The sequence below is a fragment of the Anopheles arabiensis genome, chromosome 2, assembly GCF_016920715.1.
Source record: "Anopheles arabiensis isolate DONGOLA chromosome 2, AaraD3, whole genome shotgun sequence".
NCBI lineage: Eukaryota > Metazoa > Arthropoda > Insecta > Diptera > Culicidae > Anopheles > Anopheles arabiensis.
Window position 1 is genome coordinate 8,522,691 of NC_053517.1, and position 25,225 is coordinate 8,547,915.

A 25,225-nucleotide genomic window follows, 5' to 3' on the forward strand; every position below is an offset into this window, starting at 1 on the left:
TCCTCCCTTAAGTGGTGATTGATTTTAGCACACTTGTACACAATCAAGCTGTGACATTTCTACTCTCCTATCAATGCCATCGCGCCAAAATATCTTGACGAGAATATAGCACTTCAACACATCCGCTGCCTGGGAGGCTGACACTATTAGCACTTGTTTTTTGTATGTTTTCATTTAATCTTATAAGCTTTTTCTCTCTCGAAATTTCAAATGCCATACTCAAGCAAGCCTCTTCCATGGTTACAAAATCAACAACCAAAATGCTACAGCCCATGCACGATTCCCCCTTACTCAGGTTTCCTAAATGTTGCATCATTACCTTCATTTTTGATGTTTCGTTTACTAATCGCCTGAAATGTAATGACAAAAAATATTTTTAAAGTCATTTCAATAACTCTTTTTTTAATGGTTTCTCTTTTTAACCCATACATTTTGTGATTTTATGAGATTTTTTCATTCCTAACGATTTTGTTTTTAATTAATTCCATTCTCTCTAATCTTGCGGTTATAATCTTTTGAAATGGTTCCCATGAAAAGCTTATTTAATAATTTAAAACTAATATATTTTTTAATTACACCCTACAGTCATTTAAATGTAAATTACTAAAACAAACTGTACATTGATGCATTTTATTTACCTCTACTTTTCCCATCTCTTTCTCTCTCTTCCTATTTATCTTTTTCAAAATAAAAACATATGGACAAAACATTGCTCCATTACTTTTTGTTATGATGCCATATCGCCGATCGATCGATCAATCACTCACCTTTGTCATTCGATGGGAAATTGGAACTCCTGTTTTTCTTTGCAACATCAACAAAACAACACACACCGAACTGCACTGGTACAAAAAAAAAACTACGAAACCCAATTTCACCACGCGTCACAACAACCCCTCCTCTCTGCCCGCAAATGCAAATCGTTTGAAATCGAAATCAAATGTACCTTCCAAAACCACCTCACGTGCCAACCAAAACCAAAAATCGGAACGCAAATGCAAAAATCAACCACACAAAAAAAAAAACAATATAAATCTTGCAGCAAGGTGTACGCTTCGATCCCGATATGCCCCAAACAATACGCTTGGAATTCGCCAAGAGTAACACTAAAGTCAGCAAACCAAAACCACAACCTAATACAGCGGCCACAGCTGCACATCCTGCATTGATGCACCCACTTACTGCTGGACGTAAGTACTTTTTTTTTTCGTTACATTTTCTTTCCCGCCTCCCACATCTTGTCCTCTCCTCCTTCTCTCTCTCTCTCTCTCTCTCTCTCACCCGAACTACTTGCTTCCGTCACCAAACGCCCGTCGACCGATGACACTAGTAAAGCAAAACGACAAATCCTTGGGGTTGGAAAACCAGGGATTATTGGAGTGCGCAGTACTCCTCGCTCCCGGGCTACATGATGATATGCTTATACCGTGTAGTTGCACTTGAGTGTTGTTTTTCCCGCCTCTTTCTGGTTGTCGTTTATACAACTCTGTATCCAAGCTCTCTGGCTAAGTTACAGTTGAGACAAGAAAACATCAGAAAACATTGCTGCATACGTTTTGTCGGGGTCCCGTAAAAAGCTTTCCATGCCTTCCTTATGGCAAAAATGTCATACATTTTCCGCATAAATGTCTAGCAACTATTACGATGCACATTTAGTATTTGTAGTAATTACCCCCAATCCAAGCAGAACGTAAGATCCCCGTACTTGTACATTTTTGTTGAAATAAAATACCATTAGACAGGCAAAGCAAGTGCACGCAAACACCGATACACTAACTTGTATTGCGAGTCGATCGTTCGTAAGCAGCACCAGTAGCCAGAAGTGCAACCATGCACCCCCACAACCGTCGTCACCACTGTTGTGCTGCTATAAACTCACACACCTACCCTTACACCGACATTACATACACTGCGAACACACATACACACGTGCGTGCACAAAAGCGCTCCCTCCTTCTCACAAAAAAAAACATACGCACCACGACAATATGGAGTGTTTGCGGTGCTTGAATACCCCGACCTTTTGTCTCCTGGTTGTGAAGAATGAATGCGTGCAAAAAACAAAACAAAACAAAAGAATGTAGTTGCACCCGACACATTACCAAGTACACGGTCCATGTATAACTTCAGATTTGAGAGCAAAATGTAGCCAATCATAATGTATGTACACCGTATCCCGGCGACCGTTCGTATTTGGCTACTTCCCTTCCAACACCGCCAAGCCCTCAGTTTCCCTCCCAATCCCAATGTTGAGTGTAAAGGTTTTCCGTGAACTCTAACTGAATCTTTCTGTCAGACTTAGGTACACCGTTTTTTCCTGGCGGCCCGGAACTATGGCATCATCCGCTAGCCTTCTCGGCGGCGGCCGCTGAGCTGCCGAGTGCAGCAGCACTGCAGCACGCGACACTCGTCCATCCGGCACTGCATCCGCAGGTACCGGTACGGTCCTACCTCTGACTAAATACGGACAAAGTCCTCGAACAGCAGCAGCCGATGCACCAAGTAAGTACCAAACCGCCACCAATTAGTCTACCAATACCTCCATCAAACACCATCGCGCTTACCATTAACCATTACCTTCTAAGAACACACACTGTCCAAACGTTATTTGTCATCTATTTTGTTGAGAGTTTATCCCGAGCTGTTTGCTCGTGAGAAGTTGTACATTCAGTCCCCTTCTGTGTAGATATATTGTCCGCTTGTGTTGTGTCCACTCTACTTGTTCTTTTAATAATTTGCTGTTTTGCACCCAATAGTTTGTACAGAAGAAGTCGTACAGATAGCTCCGCGTGTGATATTGCACCCAGTGCTTCACTTATTGTTACAGAGCATTGCACAGATATTCATTCAAGTGATAGTATTTGGTTTTAAGCTCAACAGATCAGCCCAATGTTTTGAGAGAAGTTCTGATTTTGTTATGAGAGATGTTCCATAAATCCTTTATCAACTAATGAGCCTATCCCAGCATCAACTGATCGTTATAAATGCATCCGTAATTTTCATTTCTAAGAACTACTTTCGTGCTTAGAGCATTGCTCTGATTAGTAGCACAAAGAGCCTGCGTCCTTACCATTAGATATGATCATCTAGAAGTATTTATTTAGCAGGATAAACAAGACCAACGATACGATTCCCTCCACCAGCAAAAAAACCCTTGTAGAATCACACTCTTCAGAATTTTTCATGCCACTCACACATTCACTCTGCCCACAGCCAGACCACCTCTGTCTCCAGTTTTGCTTTGTAACATCAGCTCTGTGGAATTCTTGCAAAAAAATATACACTCACACAAAAAGAAGAACAACGTAATGAGAGCAACGGAACTGCATTGTGATGCACACTCTCGTGATGAAGGCTTTGCTTGCGAGTTTATTCAACAACCCGTACGGATTCTATTTGCATCTTGAGCTGAGTTGTTTTTTTTTTTCTTAGTATCGTTGTAAATATGACCCCAGTGCGTCCCGTATACAAAAGGCGGTCCTACCACCGTGCATCCTGCGGCTAGGAAATAATGAACCCACTTGGCCATTCCCGTGTTCGCAACGCAAACCATCCGGTGTCTAACCGTGATGCATGTTGTTTCCGGGCAAACAGTCGCTTTTCCTATGTACGTGTTAGCTTTTCCGTGTTATTCTAGCGAAAGATTTTTGTGCTTTTACTACAGATCGCATAGCTTATACTTTAACAAAATTGGTTTCATTTTCATTATGATTCATTGTTTCTTGCAGATAGCAGTTTACCTTTTTACCAAAAAGGCGCGCTTTATGTTTTAGCTTTACGGTGTGCAAACGCATTGGGAAAACACTGTTTTATAGGGTCACCCGTACATCCTGTAGAAATCCCTCGTATTGATTGAGTCACAGCTTTCGTTAAGTTCACCTCACCGTCAAGCGATTTTTGGTTCATTGCTGATCTATACTGGGTACCCTTTTAGTGCCTTCCCATCGCTCGTATTGTTCCTTTATCATATAGCGCGTATATAGACCCGCCGGAAAAAGGGGTTCACCTGTCGTTAAGTATCCTCATTCGATTTAACGACTAGAAATGAAGTCATAAAGCTTTATCGTATACTTAATATGTACGAGGCAAGACTGTATGGCTTATAAGTGAAATGGGCAAGACGGCCTTCTTTTTTTGGGTTGCCCAGTTGTTTTGCTCACGAAAAGGAATATTGCTTTACTGTATTCGGTTCACAATCGGTGAACCCATTCCATAGAATGTTTTGTTCTTCTATCTTTTCATATAAAGCTTATGCCTTCGACATATTTACAGTGCCATATTACTACTCACAGCCATATTCCTATATTTCTGCGTTGCTACTTGGCCTTAAGTTACATAGTTAAATAAATGACAAAAATTTCTTTTTTTTTTTAATTCATTTCCTCGTAATCCTCCTTACATCAAGCAATCTATCAAAGCTAACTTGCTCTTGTAACTTGTATGCCCATTGTTATTCGTGTTTTTACTGAAAATTCTACCGCGCAAAGAACAAAAATCATATCCGAGATTTCAAACTCGCCTCTCGGTCTCACATTTCCCTCCCGTGGCTCGTAATCCCTTGCCATTTGCGACTTTACTCTTTTCCCGCGGTACCCTTTGCGATCCGGATGCTTTGTGGGCAAAGGTGGCTCAGAATGTTCACCCCCTCTCCTCAGCACGGTCTCGGAAGTGATTGGAGCAACAACCTTACAGACGCAAAAAAATAGAACTCTCCCCAGCTTTCTCCTTCACCGGTCCCGTCTAGTGCACGTTCTATTGTTCTGTCTTTTGTTCGTTCCTTTCTTCTCTGTTATGCTCTCCGCCCGATCAGCCCAGAGACCTCATGCCGGATATCATGAGAAAATTAAACAGCTCCAGTGCAAAAATTGTTTTATTTACGTTTCAGATGAAAAGCAACAAAGTATTCCATTTAGCTTTATGCTAGCACTCCCACCGGACCATTCGGTACAACGAGCACCAGGCACCAGGTGCGAGGTGAAATACGCGTGCAATTTAAACGGGCGCTGGAAAACTGTACACGCTTGAAGATGAATTGTTTGGCTTGCTGCTTCTTGTTGCTCCGTTCTGCGGCGAAACCTTCCCGGTGAGCTTTACCCGCTGCCTCCGAAGGGCAAAAGTTACGCCAACGCGTCAGTTGAGATTAAATTCTTTGCCCATTGCTTAAGAAAGTATTTCCACCCTCCTCGCACCTACGGTGGAATAGTTTTTCGAGCGTACCAAAACGGACCGCCTGACTGTGGAAAGGGCAGCCGCCAGCGTTGATGAAAAGTGGGAATTAATTTTTGAATTTAATGAAAATAAATTTTCCATCACACGCTCGAAGCGGGCCGCTATAGTTCATCCCATCAGTTCAGATCCAATCATCTTTGCCATAGCGGGGGGAAAAAATGTGTATACAACGACAGGCCGACGCTTTAATGGAGGCAAAATTGCTTCTGGCACCTGACAACCATTTACACTTTGGTGCTCGATGGCCACCCTTCCCTTTTTCCATGGATGCACTTTACGGGTGGAGGAAAATTAAAATCAGCCTTGTCCGTACCCGTTCCTGCTCGATGAAAGATGTTACTGGTCAATGATATGCCAGTGCAGCAAACTCTCTACATTTAATCCTATTTTGGACCTATGGTAGAGAAATGAAGACCAAGAACTGCCCTCACACTCTATCCGTACCTAACGCCAGTAAAGGTGTTGATGATGGTTTCCAATCACCTGCAGCAATGAGAAGAAGTAGAAAAAAGAACGGTTTGCTAACAAGATTGTCCCACTTTCTCGGTTACAATCCTATCCAATAAGCTACGTGGCCAATGGTGAGTACCTGGTGTAAATCCCGGTCACTTCGGTACCACAGCCCCCGAACATTCGTAATGATTGCCCCGCAATTAATAATTCTCAAATCCTTCCGATCCTTTCAATCGAACGGATGCCTTTAGGGCTCGTGAATGGTTGCTCTTTTAGCCCCTAGCCTGTTGCAATAACCAAGCACCGGCCAGATACTACCATTTCAAACATGGCCCGTTGATAATCGATACCTTCACAGAAAGGGAATGCGGAAGAAGATTTGCAAAAAAGGAGAAACTACTTTACTGTCTTCCACACCGGATTAGGTGGCCTTCACCATACACTTCCACTACGCACCGAAACGGCATGAAGCCAAAAAAGATGCTCCACAACTCTCCTCTCTTGGTCGTCGGTTTCCAGTTAAGCAGATTTTGGTCTCCACCTTTCCCTCTCTCCTTGCCCACGATCGGCTCAATCCCCAAAAACACCCGGGAAAATCACCCGACCAATGAACAAGTTTTGCCCTTAATCCGCATTATGGACGGACCTTTCGCTCCTGCTCATGATCAGGCAATGGGAGATGGGTTCGATGACAGATTTTATGATTCGTTTGTTGTTCGCTAAGCAGCTTGTCGAACGAGATGAGCATCGGCCGAGGACCATGTACAAAAAAAACGCGGAGACCAAATTTCAACAGAAGGACTTTTGTTTTTAGCTTCTTTGTTGCTCGCTTTTTTTTGCTTGCTGTGGCCCCAAAACCGGGCCGGCAAGTTGGCCTTTTTTTCTCTGTGCAGCGAAAAAGTGGTCGAAAATGGTTTACTCGAAACGATCATTAAAATCGTCCCACCACTCTCCGATAAGGATCGGTTTAATCGACGGAGGAAAATTAAATTCTCTAATACACCAATGTGGAAAGGCTTTCCACAGGCCGTAAAAAAGCATCGTGAAGGGATGCCCCATTCATCCCATCTCACTTTAATGCTGTTTTTCTTCCTCTCTATCCCTTAACATTGTACATGCTGCCAAACGGTTCCTGGGATTTCGTGCTTTACCGCTCCTACATATTGTTAAACTTTTTGCGCCTGCCCTTTCTTTTTGCTCCGAAAATGCACCACTCTAGCATTGGGTTCGAGCGAAAGGCTTTCCACCAGTGCGAAGCTCCACTGCAATGGAGCGTAAATTTGGCTCATTTGCATAATAATGAAGTTTTAATTAAAAGTTACACTCATTCTCAGCACTGGCCTTGTCGAATCTCCTCCTCCTTTTCCGCCCAAGCCGAGCCGAGGCCAAGCGACACTTGTTTGAGTGTGCAAAGTGGCCGGAAGTGAGTCGAGATTTCGTACTCCCGGGCATGCGGAGATTTTCGGAGCAACCAACGACAAAAAAAAAGAGGGCAACGGGGGAACTCTAGGAAATATTTTGTCTGCAGCGTTCGACAAACTTTCGTGGTTTGCGTGCAGTGCGGGCAAATATATTACGAATGGCGGGAAAGACCTACACCGATGGGGGGCAATTTATCTTTTTCTTGGAATGTAACTGAACGGAAGTTTTACAATGCTCTGCTTCTTTCAGTCGAATTTCTGTAAGTTAGTTAGTGGTTAAATATTCATATAAAAAAACTTCTAAATGAAAACTGTTGTTTCACCCATATTTAATGATTATATACCTGCTGATGGTGGGGCGGTCCCATGGTACAGTCGTCAACTCGAACGACTCAATAACATGCCCGCCATGGGTTCAAACCTAGAGTGTACCGTCCCCCCGTAGCAAGGATTGACTATCCGGCTGCGTGGTAATGAATTAAGTCTCGAAAGCCTGTGTATGTATGGCCGGCATGTCCGCGTTATGACGTTACGCCAAATAGAAGAAGAAGATACCTGCTGATGTTTGACAGAAGAATCGAAAAGCTAAGCTAATGCCACCTAGACCTTTCAAATGTACCAAACAATTCGCTCCATCTTGTTGTTTCATTAGGCTCTCAAAACGATGCCATATCTTCCCAATTCCAACCTTGAGGCTATAAAAAGTAGTACTGCTGCATACTAATTTCGCCCTTCTTCATCCACAAACAAAGATCCATCTTTCTTCTTCTTCAATTTCTAACTCTCCGCCTTGTCTAAGTGTGTGTGTGTGTTTGTGCCTTATCCTCTATTTGTTTTACCTTTTTTTTTTAATTCTAGCAGCAAATTCAAATGCCGCACCCGTCAGCAATACATCCAGCATCGATGCATGTGTCCGCCGGCCTGCCTGCGAACCACTTTTTGCCCAGTCCGGCCCTGGCCAGTCCGGTCGGCAGCACTGCCGGCGGCAATCAGCCACCGAACCCGCCGCTAGCCGCCAATGCTCCCTGCTCGACACTGTTCGTTGCCAATCTCGGACAGTTTGTATCCGAGCATGAGCTGAAAGAAATTTTCGCTAGGTGAGTTTTCGCCTCTCATTCCCCGTCCCCTCTAACCACTCTTTTTTCCACCCTGTATTGTGTGCCCCCTTTCCCCACCGTCCCCCTTTTTCTCCGTCTCTTTCTCTCTTTCTCTCTCTCCCTTTCTTTCTCTTGGTTATCCGTTCGTTTGTTTCCATCTTTCATTATCTTCATCTATCAACCTGTTTAACCCCCCCCCCCATTCTATAGTGTTGTGATTGTTCTTTTTGGGTTAGTTTTTTTCGGGGGGGGTTTGGTTTCTTGGTTTTCAAACACCAGTTGTACCTTCGCCACGATTTATGCAAACGGTGTGTTTTGCGGGCCTATTCAGTTTGGTCAGGCTTTTCATTTTTCTTTCTCCTATTTGTTTATCTACTAGCCACTGGCGACTGGTGTATTCCAGAGGACAATCCCAAGTTGGGCTGTCGCTCAAGGGGTAAACGATTAATCTCCGAGAACTCATTGCCACAGCCGAACCAATTTACCGCTTTTATTTTTGACTCCGTTTCATTCCATTCGTTCTGGCTATTTGTGCGTGGGTTTCGTTTTACTCGCTACTGTTCCGGAGTATTTACCCCTTTTCTTGGTTTAGCTTTTTTCCCCCCAAGATGATTTTTGCGAAATTTTGTTCCCTTTTCTACCCACCTTAGACAGATAGTCGAAACCAACAGGACGAAAAAACGTAGAGAATTGCATGAAAATCTAAAAAAAAAGTACTCTGTGTCTAACCGTCACAGTCAATTAAAAGTAAACAAAGGGCAGTCCATTTTTATTCTTTTGTATTATTCACCCAAACTAAATTTCTTAGAATGTTTCTTTCTCTGGGATTTTTCTTCAGTTGTGGCTTATCTGTTGAACTGTTCTGATACAGCTAAAATGTGAGGTTTTGCAGATGTCTATTTTTATGTTTGAAACAAACTTTGAGATCGATTCAATTGATTGATCTAAGTATTTAAAAATAAAACCAAAAATCCCTAACCATTAAACAAAAACAACAACTAATAAATCCAACAAACTGTAGTCAACCCCTTCACCCTTCACTTACTCCATATTTATATACATATATAAATAGATATATTTAACAGAACGCAATTTGTTTCTATATATATATACTGCACACCACGTTTAAACCTATATCGATGAAATATTTCATAAAGAAATTCCGCAAAACTGCATCCCCTGTTCGTTTCACCAAATGTTTAACCAAACACCCAACACATTCACTGCATCCCAACAACTTAGCTCTCTCTCTCTCTCTCTGTACGTGCAATGCGATAACTAAACTATTCAATTCTACTACTTTCATTCACTGTTCACTCTCGTGTCCCCTCTTGCTCCGTCTCCCCCCCATGCTCGCCTAGCTAATAATGAAGCAACCAAATTCATCCAAACCATCAACAAGTTTTGTTTTCTCCCGCACCCGTCCTCGTTTGAAAGTGAATGATCTGTAAACTCTGTTTTCCTTTAGTGTTTGATTCGGAATGCTTTCGTGGTAACTATTGTTCAATTTATTTTTTCATGTTTTTTTTTCTTCTTCTACTTCTTCTGATTCCAAAAAATCCCTACCACACTCATCTCACGTGCAAAATTACCTTGCTCTATCTCTTTCTCTTTCCCTAACCTTCTCTTTCTTTGTTTTCCGTTTGCTTCGCGTCTTTGCGGACGTGTTGTAATTGGTTTCATCATTTTAAATTGTTGGTCTTACTCGCCTTACTGTAACTGTTCTGAATCGAAAAGATTTTAATGTGAGACCCGAAGCCACCAAAAAAAACTGGGTACGGAAGAGGGAGGGAAGGGGTAGGCCACCATCACTCTCAGCTCGCTGTTCTCGGTTTCCACTACTAGTATTCGCCTGCCCTGTATGAATGTTTCGAAACAAACAAACAAACCAGCAAAACAAAAACTACTTCTATTTGAATTATGCACCGTTTCTAACACATACTTCCTTGTTACCTGTTTTCCATTTTATTTCCATCGCAACGACAACTCGTATCCCTTTAAAATTGCTCCTTTTATCACTTTCCCTTTACATCCAAAAAATGTTTGTGTTATTTCCTCTCCTCATTACGTTCCTAATTCCTTGATCCATCTCGTATGTGTTTGATTTCCTCCACCTTCTATTGCAAATTATCGTTTAAAAAAATCGTTTTAAAAACATAAAATTCTGCACAACTATCCCCCACCAACCACCACCAACCACCACCAACCACCAACCACCACCACCACAGTCTGCCTGGCTTCTGTCGCCTTCGTTTGCACACTAAGGGTTCAGCAACAACAACAGCTGCCACCGCCGCCGCCGCCGCCGCTGCTGCCGCCGCCAATATCAACAACCAGAGCATCCTGAACGGCCTCTATCGCCACTGCACCAACCATCACAACCAGCTGGCCACCAGCAACGGTACTGCACTCACCTCCACCACCACCACGCTTGTGAACGGGTCGGGCGGTGGTGCTGCCCCGGTACCGGTTGCGTTCGTAGAGTTTAAGGACGTGCTCAGTGCGGCGGCAGCAATGACCGCTCTGCAGGGCAAGTTTCTCCTGTCGTCGGACCGGGGCGCAATGCGCATCGAGTTTGCAAAGTCGAAGATGGCCGCCGACATACCGTCGCACCAGTTCTACGCACAGAATCACGCGCAGCAGAGAGAAGTATGTTTAATCCCCCCGATCCCTCACTCCATTGCCATCATCATCACCACCACCACCACTATTCCTCATCCACGATCAAGGATCGGTTGTTGGCAGTTCGCGGAATTGGGGCAAAAATGTATGAAAATTATGAGTAAAAACCAACCAACAATCGATCCCTCCACCGTTGCCCACAAAACTAACCACAGCCTAGTAGAACATGTAAACAGCCACTCACCTCGCGCAATAACGAATGCTTCTGCCATTCCCTTGATTTCGCTTTTGAACATATTTTAAACACAAACAGACACTTTCTTCACACCGCATTGTTCAATAATTCACTCTTTGATTTGCACCGGATCGCAGTATGTTTTCTGAATGAGTTCGAGTTGATGTGATCGTGTTTTTTTTTTCTTTCTCTCAACAAACCAACGCACTCACGTATAAAACACACACACACTCTCACACACTACTGCACGAAACCAAAACCAAAGCCAGTTTCAAGTTTTTGCAAATCTTGCACCCGTTTCACTTCACACCGCACCACAATTAGAAACCATTTTGTACAGAGTAAATACTTTCATTTAAAAACCAATGCCCTAAATACCTCTCAACAGGAAAAAAAATAAATTCAGATCACAATGGTAGTAAGCTGAAACTGAACAGCAACTTTTAGGTTTCATCCACCTTTCCAATTGTGTACAGAAGAAACACCATGCGCCTCCATTTTAGATGAAGCTTTCACTACTCCATCCGACTGTACTGTACTTTGGCCTTTGGGCTAGTTTACACCAAACCGACACCAACGTGAGACATTTTATGTTTCATGTTTTGCATTTTTGTTTTTTTTGTGTTTTGCGTGCCTAAGACGCTTAGGCTCGGTAACAGAAATGAATCGTTTTCCTTATCATTCACTTACCTCAATACACACATACACACGCGTGCACCATACGCGGTGACGAACAGTAGTTGTCTGAGTGTGTTGTGTTGTGTTGTGCGTTGATCGCAAAGATAACAACAGTCACCCTGTACAGCTAGGAAGTTTACCCTTGTTAACCAAAAAAAAAAAACAAACGCCCTTTCTTATCGTCCGCCATATTGCTCATATCAATGTGTTTCTCTCCTTCTCTTCTCTTCCCTTTTCGGTGCGGTGCCAGGGGGGCGGGTTTGGAGCCAAGAATGGAACATCATTTGGGGAAGAAGAGTGAACGAACCGATCTCAGCTCGTACCTAATGGCAACAACCTGACCGCAACAGATGCAACCCGTACCCACCACCAACACCACCGCTACCACCATCGTGAACCATAGCAATCTTGGCGGCAACCAGCAGCATCATCAGCATCACTGCATCGGCAGCACCGGCGGGGCAGCACTGATCGGAGGCGGCATGCATGGCCGCGGTGCACTACAACCTGCACCGCCCGGAGCAACATCCATGGCCGGGCTGGGTGGACAGAATGCGGGACTGTTCACCTTTGCTGTGGCGCCACATCCACGGGCATAGGCGGGCTGCTGCAGAAGGATAATCTAATACAAAGCATTAAACCAAACAAACACACTGCAAAAAAGGTGTGCCCAAGAGAGTAGGAGGAATGGTCGAAAAGAAGTACTAGATGGATTGGGTTAGTGCAACCGCGATCCACTCCATGATGATCCCTGTGATAAGCGATCGAAAAGACGAAAAGACGGATGGAGGCGCAATTTTAGCCAGAAAAACGCTTGTATTTGAACCTGCACTGCACGTACAGAAGCACAGACGGGGAATAACCAAACCCCTTCGAAATGATGGGAGTGTAATTAATCAATCCTACCTAACAGAGCAAGCAAGAGAGCGCAAGCTTACACAGTCACTACATACTTTCCTGAGACACACGCTAAAACGATTACTAAACAAAAACAGAAAAAGAGAATACAAAACAAGTCTAGAGCGATATACATTACGCGAAACGAGCGAACAAGCGCTAGCTAAAACATACATACTAGTTGATCACTTTTTACCAAAATGTGCCCTAAAAAAGGAGTGATGATTCGTTGGCGGGAGGAAGGTAAAGAGGACGGAGAGCTACCACGACGAAGGTGCGAGCGAGCGAAGAAGGTAAAGGAATAGTCGAGCAATCGAGTTGGGCTGGCAAACTCTCTGGCAAGCGATCATCACTCTACCTAGTTTCCAATTTGTTTTTCTTTTTATCGTAACAAATCAACAAAGGCTAATGTTAATTCAACTAACGGCCGGTTTTTCCTCTCCCAGCGCACATTAATCTAGCAAACGAAATGAAAAAAAAACTGTAAAAGGGACATTCGATCATTCTTTATATCCCGTTTTTTACGCATTAGAATCATTTTTAATCCAAACAATCTGAGATATACAAAAAAAAACAAAACCAGAACGGGAAGAATCTGCAAACAGTTTGGACGAAGGCGCTGGAAAGCATTAGGACACGGTATCGTAAGTCAATAGGCTGAACAACTATGTGATTAGGGTTTCATCACTGCTGTTTGTTTGTTGTTTGTTTTTTATTTGCTGCTATAGGGGACATATATGATGGCCACCATCTGCCAGAAACAAGCAAGACAGAGTGGAGTAATAAAAAAAGCACACACAAAATCCCCATTAGCATGATGAAGTATAACAATGGAAAAAGAAACAAAATGTGAGCAATAAGACACACAATTAATTACGAAGCAGAGCAAAGGGAACGGCCACACGGAATGGCTGCTGAAAATGAAATACTAGTTAAACCAGCAACAACAAAAATGAAAGGGACAAACAGAACAAAAACTTTGTAAATGAAAATATCAATGCATATCAAGATTTTGAATCGACATTTAAGAAAACGAGATACATTTACTACTAGCCAGCGGGTACGGGTGTGAAGGCAGAACATACATCTGACGTATTTAGCAAAGTTTTAAAGCAAGTTTGAGAGAATAAACAAACCAACAAAATGTGCGCATAAGCGATAAACGTATATACGAGTAGAGAGGTCAAGCTGTTTCTAAGCAATTCTAGCCGACATGAGACCGAAAACGATAGGTTTTTATGGAAGGGGAAAGGAAGCAAAAGAGGTAACAACAAAAAACCATCAACCATCCCACGTCGATATGGATCGTTGCTGGGCTAGTGTGGATCAATATTATTCTGTGTTTCTCTCATTTTTTCCCAGCAGATGAAGGATTACATTGATGGAATTACATTTAAATGCCTTTGCTTTGTTCGTAATTGTTTCGCAATGTGAATGGAAAACTATTTTTATTGCTAACAACAACAAAAAACACAAGACATTGAATGAATGATCGAGCTGCGTGTGATTAATTATGTGTTTTGTAAGGGTGTGTTAAACTTAGCTGTAACTATCTGGACTAGTTTGCTCTAGCAGCCCTTCGTTATCCTGCACTAACCCCATCCGCCTAAATGTAAGCAATTCATAGTGTAGGACAAAAAATGTTAGAGAAAAATCAAGCCCATACCACCATACAGCTAACTATTTTCAATCAAAAGCTAATTGCTTTCAATTAAAAACAAAAATCTATGATTTGGCAATACAGCAATACAGTTACCTAACTGCAAAAAAAGAAAAAAGCAACCACTACAGAAGAGAAAAACCAAAGAACAAACACTAAACATACACCCGGATCACGGGCGCGGGCTTGGGAAGGAAAAGGAAATCCTTTCCTTTACCAAATTACCAAAGAGAACATAACTATGGCTATGGTATATGCAGTGTAACGGGGGCTACATTCAAAAGGCTACACAAGACATCCGCACATGCCGTGCTGGGGGGTCAAAACATTAACATACAGATAACCAAAAAGGATAACGAAGTGGCCAGCAGCAAGCAGCAGGTATAAAAAAAAGAGTAATGCGAGAGTTAATCGTCAGACTTGCTTAGAAGCAAGCAACACAAAACAGTAGCAATAAGTAGCGAAACTTTGAAGTTTTTTTTTAATTATTACTATTATTATCATTATACTATGATTATGACGGTTATTACTGTCTTTGGTGAAGCTGTGTGAGGTAATATCTTTAACTCGTAAGCATAACTATAGTGCGTAAGTAAACTCAATTAATCCCAAAAACGAGAAACACAAAACGAGCAAGCTTAACGAAACCATTGAACTAGTGAAACAGAAGAAGGATTAGAGCGGGTTAGCGAGGGAAAACGATTGGCAAAAGCAAACGATGAAGGGCAGGGGGTAGGGGGTACTAGAAAAGAAAGGTCTCTCAAGACCTCAGCGAAAACGGGGAAAGGATTGAAGAAAGGAAGTGTCAGCGACAAGGCAGAACGTAGAAGCATAATCATTCCGTCCAATTCAATGTGTGTAGTTAAGTCTGGCGTCTTGCGTGAGGTACGGAGGGCAATCGAGCGATAACAAACCAAGCAAACAAGCCGACAATCTAGGCCAGTTTTGAACACATGGAGACCGGTTGTCCGACCGGGATGGGAGAAACCGCTAGCGCGGACAAACGAGCGAACCGAGAGGGCAGCACATCGGGAAGCGGCAGCTTCCTTCTGACGAGGTCGATCGTTTGCTTCTCCGTGTGCTGCGCCCCTCGGGTAGCTTGACAACATGGGAACTACTGCAAATCATACATATCAATGTTTTATTGGGATGATAAATAGAGTGTACGAAGCTGCACAGCATACGAAGGTCGAGAGGAAAGACATGTTTTTTCGTAGCGTAGTGTTCGAGGTAGACATTGGGACACAGGTGACCACTCTCACTCCCGACTGTGGAACAGAGACGAGCGAATGAAAAACAAAAACCACACCGGATCATCAATATAAACGAGCAAAGGAATGCAAGGAAACGTGCTGAACGGTGTTCACGCGCAAAACTTTGCCTCACAAAGATCATATACATTGATACATATATAGGTAATATACATAACATAACATATTCGTTAGCGAAATCGATCGATTGCAGGCATGATTAATCCGATACCCAACCCAATGCCCTTGCTAGGTTCTAGGGAGCGTTTCGGGCTTTTGTTACACCCTGTTTTACCCCTGTCTCTAAGCGAGTGGGTGTTCCCCGCGTAAGCCACGCTTCAAGCGCTTCAACCTAAACGGTGCGAGCTTCGCTAAAGCGCTTCAGCAGCGCTTCACTTGTTTATGTGTTAGCACATCTAGCACCACGAACAAACGCTTACGTCGTGGCGCACGAGGACGTCCCCTTTTCACGAAATGCCTTTCACAACTAGCTTAAGTTCTCTTGATATAGAAAAAAAACGTTACGTTATCTTTTTAATGGGGTTTTACCCCCTTTCCCGATGGAAAGCTACGAGGGCAGAGTTGGAGTTCTATTCGTTTGGATGTTTTGTTATTTGCTTTTTCCATCCCTCCCCATTTTATGGCGTTATGGCCTTTATTCGGGTACGGTAGCAAGTAAGTATAACCCACACATAAAACGATGAAAAAGAACTTAATACCGATGTCGTGTGTTTTTGATATGCGTGTATGCTTTATGTGAGTGTGTTTGTATTTGTGAGTGTAGTGGAAGTTAAAGACATTTCCATGGAAAATGCAGGAAACAATGAACAAACTGCATGCAAATTCGTTTATTAGAAGTCCATTCATTTGCTGCTCTCTTTGTTTTTTAAATCACACTATGCTGGAGTCTTTGTTTGTCACCTTGTGTAACAACAAACACTAGCTCAGCTAACCAGCCATAATAAGGTGGAGAACGTGAGTCAAACAGCAAATAGAAGAACAGTAGAGTTTGATACCTGCTCTTATGGCTATACTTAGCGAACGTTTGATAGTGAAAACAAAATCCACACAAATAGCATCAGCAAAAGAACAACGCTGAAAAGCTACATTGGAAGAGCTGCACAGCGTGAGAAAGAGATAACAGCGAGGAGTAAACTGCGCATAAAGTGTGAGGTAGACACTTAAAAGATTAAACAAATGAAACAAAAGCCCTAGACGAGTATGTTATATGATAAAACAAAATGGTAAATGATACAGCAACAAACAAAACAAAGAAGAAACAATTCACACATATCAATTTCGTGCCCGATCATATTTGAACGATAAAGTAGAGAAGAGAAGATTAAACAAATAACCTTTACTGCTGCCAGGTGAAGGCAACACATTCTTATTAAGGAAGGTTAATATAGTGAAGTAAAACAGTAAGAGTCTATGAAAGCCACTAAACATGTGAAATCAATGGTGTAACAAAATACTAAACTAAGCAAACAACACACAAAAGCAAACAAAAACAAGCATACATACACACGCAAAATGCAGCAGACATTAAACATAAAAAAACAGAATACAACATTGAATTACAAAAAAAAAATCTGTATGATGCAAACGGCAAGAGAAGATGATAGAGGAAGCAAAAAAAAAACATTTTAGAATAGTAAACGTTAACGATGTTGTAATGAAATGATGTGTCGCGATGAAAAAAAAAAATACATTTATATTCAAAGTTTGATAACAAGAAGAGCAAATATGAACGTAGGCATGTAGCGATAATGGGGATGGAGAGCAACAACAAAAAAAGAAACTTATTAGTAGATATACTGTGAACAAAAACAACAAAGATGAACCGCAACAGGCATGATAGACCTGCCTATGGTATTTTATTGCCTTATATCTTCCCGATGGCAGTAGACGCGTGTGTGTGTGTGTTTTTGCTGGCAAGCGACAGAGATGGACGGAGTGTCATAAGTTCTTGCTTTCTTTTACAAACTACTTTTATTAACCCTTTTCAATTTGGTGATGAACGTGTGATTGGGGTTGAAATGTCTAGCAAAACATAAGAAAAAAACGACATAAAGCAAGGAGACAAGAAACAACAAAAGACTTCCTTAGCACAGGAAATGCGAAAATAGAGAGAGAGACTAACTTTTTAACTACTCCCCCGAAAGGCGAAACGAATGCAAATGATTCTGACAATCAAATCACACACTTTTCAATTTGTGCGCACCAAACCAAACACACGTACAAAGTAATAAGAAGCACCGTTACATTCGCGCTAGGAAAAAAAAAAGACATTTCAATGCCAGCTCAAAGCGGTCAAGTACGAGAGAAGCGCAATGGCTGCACCGAATGGTCTCTTTGTCGCAAGGAAAGCCTCTTGAAGCAATGCCACAAAACACACACACACACGCATCTGAAATGAAAGTAAATACCAAAACGGAAGCTCATTTTTTTATTAGCTTTTCTTTTGCTGCAATTATTTGAATCGCTTCGATCACAACAGTAGAAGGGACGTTTTTTTGCTGTTTTTGTTTTTAGTATATAGTCAAGCAGTTGAAGAAAAAAAAAGAAAGAAAGGATTAACCAAAGATGTCTATTGTATATTTGTGCGATTAAATTATCCTCTCTCTTATTTATTACAGCCCACGCCTTATGTTTGTCCTTCATCCCAGGAGCTAATTTATTTCTAACAACAATCGCAAGCAATCTTATTTCGTACCTTTAGTTTCCTTATGAATTTTGTAGTCTTGCAAAAAAAAATCCATTCCAATTGCGTTGATGTACTAGTGGGTGTTGTTGAAATAATATTTATTACTAAAGAATCGTGTACCATTCGTAGTAGAAGCGGTACGCCGAATATTAGGTTTATTAACATTCTTTAGATAACTCTCTGCTTTAAACCATATAATTCTACTCCCCCTTCCCATCCATAGCAGGTTCATCATGCTCTTGAACGTTTGGCAAGCGCCCATTGAACAATTAACAGCAAAGCAGAAAGCAGTAAGAAACAATGAAACAAGTAATAACAACCATACTATGCATACAGTGAAAGCAAAATTATATATATATACAAGTAATTATATATACACTTATTTAGATATATACTATGTAGTACAATCGAGTGTAATGGTAATCCTAGCGAAATGAGGAGCAACATCTTTCAAAAACAAAACCACACACAAACAACACAGCTATAACAGTAAAGAAACGCTCGATGGTTAAAAACACAATGTTGCGAAATCACCAAAACCACACTGCTATGCCGCTGTTGCGTGTGAAGTTTGTACAGTTTTCTGGCTAACACAATTTTCCTAACACAAGGCAAGCAGGCAAGTTTTAATCTTTATATTGTGCGGTCACAAACTGCGGACAAACACAAACAAAAAAAAACTCTAACCAATCAATATCTGGCATCACAAACAAAAGTATATAATATGAAATACCCCCAACAACTCGCCCTCAAACTCCAACCACTCGTTACAGTGTTATTCTATCTATTTGCAAAATTGTCAAAAGTCGAAAACAACAGCATAATTAGAGCGCAACATTCATCCCTCACACACAGTGAGTGTCTATACTTGCCAGGTTCTAACAGTACACAATATGAGAGAAAAAAAAGTTGGCTGATTTTATGCGTTTACCTACATCGTATTCTACTAGCCCCACTCTCTCAACGGAAGACATAAAAGAATATGCTAAGCAAGAGGGATGAAATGAATGAGGGAATGAAATAAGCAAAAGACAAAGAAAGCGCTATCAACAACAAATGGAACGATAATAACAAACTCACTTGTTTTGTTCATACACGTAAACAGATTTGATATAGTAAATTTCTAGAACGAATAGCATCAGCGGATGGTATACCCGTGGGGGTGGTAGAAGGAGCGTAAAACCTTCTAATAGCAAATAAACATACTGAGTAAAGGGCAATCTGAAGTGAAGGAAAATGCTTCAAATGCTACGTACGGCGCAAATGCAAGTACAGATAAATATCTCTGCTCTGCATACAATTACATAAGACAAAACGAACAACAAAACATGAAAAAAATGTTACTAACGCAAGTAAATGGAAACCTAATAAATCTAATCAGGAACTGTGAAGCAAACAATGAACCACCATAATGTGAGTAGAGCTACCGAAAAACAACAACAACAACAACAACAACAACAAAACGTCATAAAATCAGGAAACAGACTAAACAGTCTAACTAGAGACAAGAAGAGAAGAGAACAAAACAAGCCGAAACCACTAGCACAGAAAGCAACATCGAAACGGATCAATCGAAACGTATTACCCCAAAATGGACGCAGTCTTAAGCAATAGTAGCAGTAACACACTGTCATTTTTCGTTTCCCTGTGTCAAAATAGTTCCCAACCTACACCACTATTTGTATCTACTAAACCTTATGTTTGACGCACGTTTTCTGACGCACGTTTGATGGCACGATCACTATCACAAAGGGGAAAGTTCAAGCAAAACGCATAAACCACCAAACAACCAGAATGTCGCACACAATGATCCAGTTTGTTGCTTCACTACCTGAATGGATTGTAACTGATTTTGACTCGCTTTATTGGTAGTAAGTTTTTTTGTAGGCTTTAATGTTTTCTGTTCTCTATTATCGCTGAATAAACCACAATTTGCACTTCCGGACTCGGACAGCACGCTCTGTACCGGTCAAAATAAACCACAGCGGAGAGAGTAGAGGCTCAATTCTCTGTCTCTCTCACACACACTCTCACTCTCTCTATCTCTCTAGTTCTCTCTAGCTCTCTTCCATTTTGATTATAAATATCCGTCTATTTTGATCGATCACACACACACACAACATACACTCTTGTTCTATGCTCCATTGCACCACTCCCCTTGTCAGCGCACAGTTGCTATGGCTACTAGATTTAAATTCGTAAAAAAATCAAGAAAAACGAAAAACCACAAAACCAGCTTGGCTGTACCTTCTGGGTCAGTGCTCACGTAGTAGAGGATCTTGCACAAACCAACAAACCACACGCATCTCCCACTTTATCGCACGTTTGAGGGTTTCCTGCCCCATTGGGTACCGTTTGTATCAGCAATATATGCAATCAAAAATGTTCGTACAGAAACGAACCTGCAAATCAAACCTTTATTAGTGCACAAAAATCACCCTTCGTGTCATTTCTTTTAGAAACTCACCATTTTTTGTTTTACCAACTTTTAAGTTCAGTATTTATCTCGCATCGTTCGGTTCTAATATTATGTTTACCATTCAAACAAACAACCTTTTTTTTATAAAATTCAAGATGGAATAACACTTTCAGAATGTCAAGTGTTGCTCACTACACCATTCTGGTAGCATAAAGCGAAGAAAGCACAAATCCATCAACGATGGCTCAGCAGAAGAGCGAAAAGGAGATGGAGAGGAAATCATTCAATAAAAGTGAACAAATATAAACGAAAGCAATAATTAAATGTTCTACCGTCGTAGTTACGTGAAAGCGTTATCAAAATATGCAACCACCATCAGATCATCTCATGTTATGCTACGTAGCTAGTACTAGGTGGCTACTCTCCATCGTACACTCCGTCTCTCACTGACGGCAGTGGCGTCCAACCTGCTCACTTATAAACGGTATCGTACGCTTCATTTGTCGAAGCAGTAGGACAAAGCATGAAGCATGTTTGTAGTCCACCTTCTGCTTAGGGAAAAGGGAATAAATTATATAAAGTACTTGCAGCTGCACATGACACATCTATGTGTGGTACATTTTATCAAAGCGAATATTTTCTGTACTCGTTTCAATTTTAACGTATTCGTGTAATTTAAATTTGTTATTTAAAGTGGCAGTACTTGTGCATTGTTTTACTTCGGTTAATATTTCGGTTTCAAACCCAATCTCAAAAATACCAAAGTTAAGCCTATTGTGCCGTTCTATATTTTTATTACTATTTACTGGTAGAGCAAACCGATAATTCTACCGCCGATCGATTGTTGATTATTGAATATTGAACAGGTTTCACAAACAATCACGAGATCACCTCCTTTTCAAGTGGTAAGCACACACTTGAACGAGATCTCAAAAAGATTCTCGCAGTGGCAAACTGTCATGCTCGATCGACGGTATGATTGACGGACCATTTGTATTTAAAGCGGAGCAGATACACTACCCCCCCCTCCCCCCTTTCCTTGCATTATGTGATCGTAACATTTTGTTTCTCACTTGATTGATGTGCACTAGTAGGGTATGTTTGTTTTGTTTTTTGTTTTTTTTTTTTGCCCAAGCAATTCTTTACCGTTTTTTTTAAACAAAGACGGCAATAATTGCGCATGCATTATTTTAATAAAAATATAATACCAAATAACGTTAATTTAAATAAGCTAAAGGCGAAAAGGGCGTAAGTAGGAATGGTGAAAGAAAAACAAACAGTGAAGGATACAATATAAAAACGAAGCGATATTTGGGGATAAGATGGGAAGTTGCGGGATAAATTGGGGCATAAGTAGGCAAATGGGAAGGGAGCAAACAAATTTACGAAAAAGACAAAGTAAGAGGATCGGATTGACAACCGAACAAAAAAGGAACAAAAAATGAGCACTTTCATAGTTGGCATACCATTTGTAAAGATGGTCACCGCCCACCCCCATTCTGCACCATTTATAAGGCGTTTTTAATTACATTTTTAGAATGTAAAAGCTGGCACCGTTGAGTGGTCCGTTTTGTAAATGTTCTTTCAGTCTTGGGTTCGTTGGAAATGTTTGTCTTGATCCACACATACTCGTTCGTTCATTAAACGCAATGTTGCATAAATAAAAAATACAATGAAACAATACAACAAAACATCAAAATAAACGAAACTGTTCTGAATTGTTTTAGCACACTTCTCGTCCAATGGCTTCTAAAAATGCACGGATACTATCTGAACCGCGTCTAAAGCTCCAGTTTCTATTCAATTCAACAACTGTTTTATTCCATTTTGCATTAGTGACAAATCTTTTCATCTTTCCCATCTCAACATCCACTGTTCGCTTCCTCGAACATCTCATTGTCGCCATCCTCACGATCGTGATCTTCCCGAGATGAACGTGACTCTGTCGGTACACGCTCGGTAAACTATCAAACAATTCAGAACAGGAATGGCCTTAAAAAACGATTTTTTAAAATACAAGAACGAAAAAAAAACAACAAAATATCGAAACAAGTGGACGAAGTCAATCTATTATATACTGAGAAGAAAGAATATTATTGAACAACTAAATGAGATATAAACATAATAGTAATACTTACATTGCCGAATACGCGATTTAGAACACATATAAGTAAGAAGGAAAGATCCTGTTGGCGAGGTCGCGTGTCTAAATCTCCTAGCATGGCTGAGGATCTGTTACAGTTGATCCGTTCCTTCACATCTACTGTACCAAGGCATGGGCAGAATGGGAGCGTCATAGATACTGCATCAATCAACGGGGCATAACGAACAAGAGACATGTTGTACAATTTAATCATCCTTGTCGAAAAGCGAACTCTGTGAGCATTATCGATGTGGTAGACAAAGCGGGAGGGAAAGGGTGAGGGAAAGACCATAGAATGAATAAGCAAAATGTGTGTGATTATTACATAAAAATATTAGCATTATTTGATAACTTTAATAACAAACTGCGCCGCAAATGAGTGTGTGTGTGTTGTGTGTGTGTTGCCGTGCGTGCGTTTAGCCGGATAAAATAAATGGAAAAGAGAAAGAGAGAATGAAGAAGGGTAGAGAATAAAGCCAGGAAATACAATAAAACAAAAATTAGTCAGGAAAGCATCAACCCAAAAATGGAAACCAAAAAACAAATGAAGCAAAAACAAATGAACAAACAATTTATTTATTGCAAATGATTCTGATCGTGCGCTGCGATATTCGATAGTGGATTTTAATTGTAACCCAACTACCACTGTTTGTAGTGCTAGCGTTTTGAACTTTTCGCAATCATTCATGTGCGCTTACTTAATAAGTTTACTGAAAGAGGAGCAATACTAGCCTTCAATTATTTCCCTTAATCGCGTGACACTGTAAAAACGTGCTCAGCATACGTGTTGAAAGCATCTTCTTTATTCATCACACTTCAGAACGTTAAATCGAACACCGCATGTGTTATACACTCTGTTAAACTTTTGTTAAACTGCGTAGCGAACAACGTATAGAACAACCACTGGACCGACTCTGAACCAGAGGGCTAATCAGAACACACACAAAAAAAAGCTAAACATTATACTGTTTCCTTAGAGAGTGGTTCTGCAGCAGCAATGTTAGCAGGAGCGACGCGATCTGTTATACGGTCCGTTACTTTCATGACAGCGCAAGGGGTGGAACACGGATCGGAAGGAAGGGAACGAGCACTGTACTAACATGCAGCTAACAGCAACAACACTATCGTCTAAAGCGCTAGATATATAATTAACATTGTATAGGGTCCAAAGAGAAAAAGGCAAACAAACATAGCAGAGGAAACGAAGGAAAGTTAAATAACAAGTATAAGTGGCTGGTGTTAGCTATCGGTTCGGAGACGAGGCGGCATAGTGAGGGAATGCAAACAATACAAACAATGGAATCGATACAAAAACATGATGGAAACATTGAAACAGTAAATAAAGCAGTAAACTAATTATGGAATAACTTTACATGTTCGTAGGGTTTATTTATTGTCTACAAATGGAAAGAAAAACTAAGAACGAGTTGTTGGCAAAAATGCTAAGTAGAATAAAGTGTTGCGACTGTAAGTATAAAACTAGATTATTGCAAAAATGTTTTGCATGTCTGTGGTTCTGTTGTATAAAATAAAATAAAATGCCATGAGGCTGTGCCACGGTACACTTTTCCACTCGCACGACTTAACAACATACCCGTTGAGGGTTTACCCCTCATATAGACTGTTCCCCAGTAGCAAGGACTGACTATTCGGCTACGTGATGCTTAATAAGTCTCGATTTTTTTAATAGGTCGACAAGACCACGTAGGTTGTTACGCCAATAACAAGAAGAAAATCAAATGTGGTGAAGTGGCAACAACAAACCAGATGTGTTAAACTAGTTTCCACATTACTTCATTCTATTAAATGCTTTGAGTCTAACCTTTCCTCATGCTTGGTATACTGAACTGAGGTAAGAACATTTAATCATTGAAGCGTGATATTACAGTAAACCGTCGATTATCCGGGCAGCTAGGGACTATTCGGTAGCTATTTAATCGATTTCCACGGATAATGGTACAAGAAATATCAAAGCCGTATACAAATTACAAAACTCACTGATTTTACTAAAAATTCACCTTGTATCAATCCAGTAATTATTACAAGAATATTATTTTAATCCATAACTATAGATTTAACAGCTGTTCATGAACAAACATGAAGCCCGAAAATATCACTAAATAGCTGTACACAAATATTTTTAACCAACTGGACTATCGATGCAAATATTCGCCGCGATTGTCAACTATACGTGCACGGATAAGCCACCCGCCGGTTTATCCGTCCCCAGATAATCGACGTTTAACTTGATATGGTTTTTATTTTTGCAAAAACAAATAAAATTATCGTTAAACATTGAATTGTTTACTGCAGACATGCAAAAGTGTGTCGTATTTGATTGGTTTGTACATTTTTCCTTTAAAACTGCTGACCATGGCCGTGTTTGACACCCCTGGACCAAACTGTCAGACGAA

The 25,225-nt window shown here is 41.0% G+C and overlaps 1 protein-coding gene across 1 annotated transcript in view; it reads left to right on the top strand.

The window, feature by feature from the left end:
• LOC120896959 overlaps positions 1-24,183 on the top strand; it is a 137,456-nt gene extending 113,273 nt beyond the window's left edge. Inside the window, exons 5-9 of the mRNA XM_040301498.1 lie at positions 1,043-1,190; positions 2,297-2,439; positions 7,962-8,200; positions 10,429-10,849; positions 11,986-24,183. Of these exons, the coding sequence (XP_040157432.1) occupies positions 1,043-1,190; positions 2,297-2,439; positions 7,962-8,200; positions 10,429-10,849; positions 11,986-12,036 (1,002 nt within the window). The 3' untranslated portion in view covers positions 12,037-24,183. The remainder of the gene's footprint in view (positions 1-1,042; positions 1,191-2,296; positions 2,440-7,961; positions 8,201-10,428; positions 10,850-11,985) is intronic.
• The last annotated feature ends 1,042 nt before the right edge of the window (positions 24,184-25,225 follow it).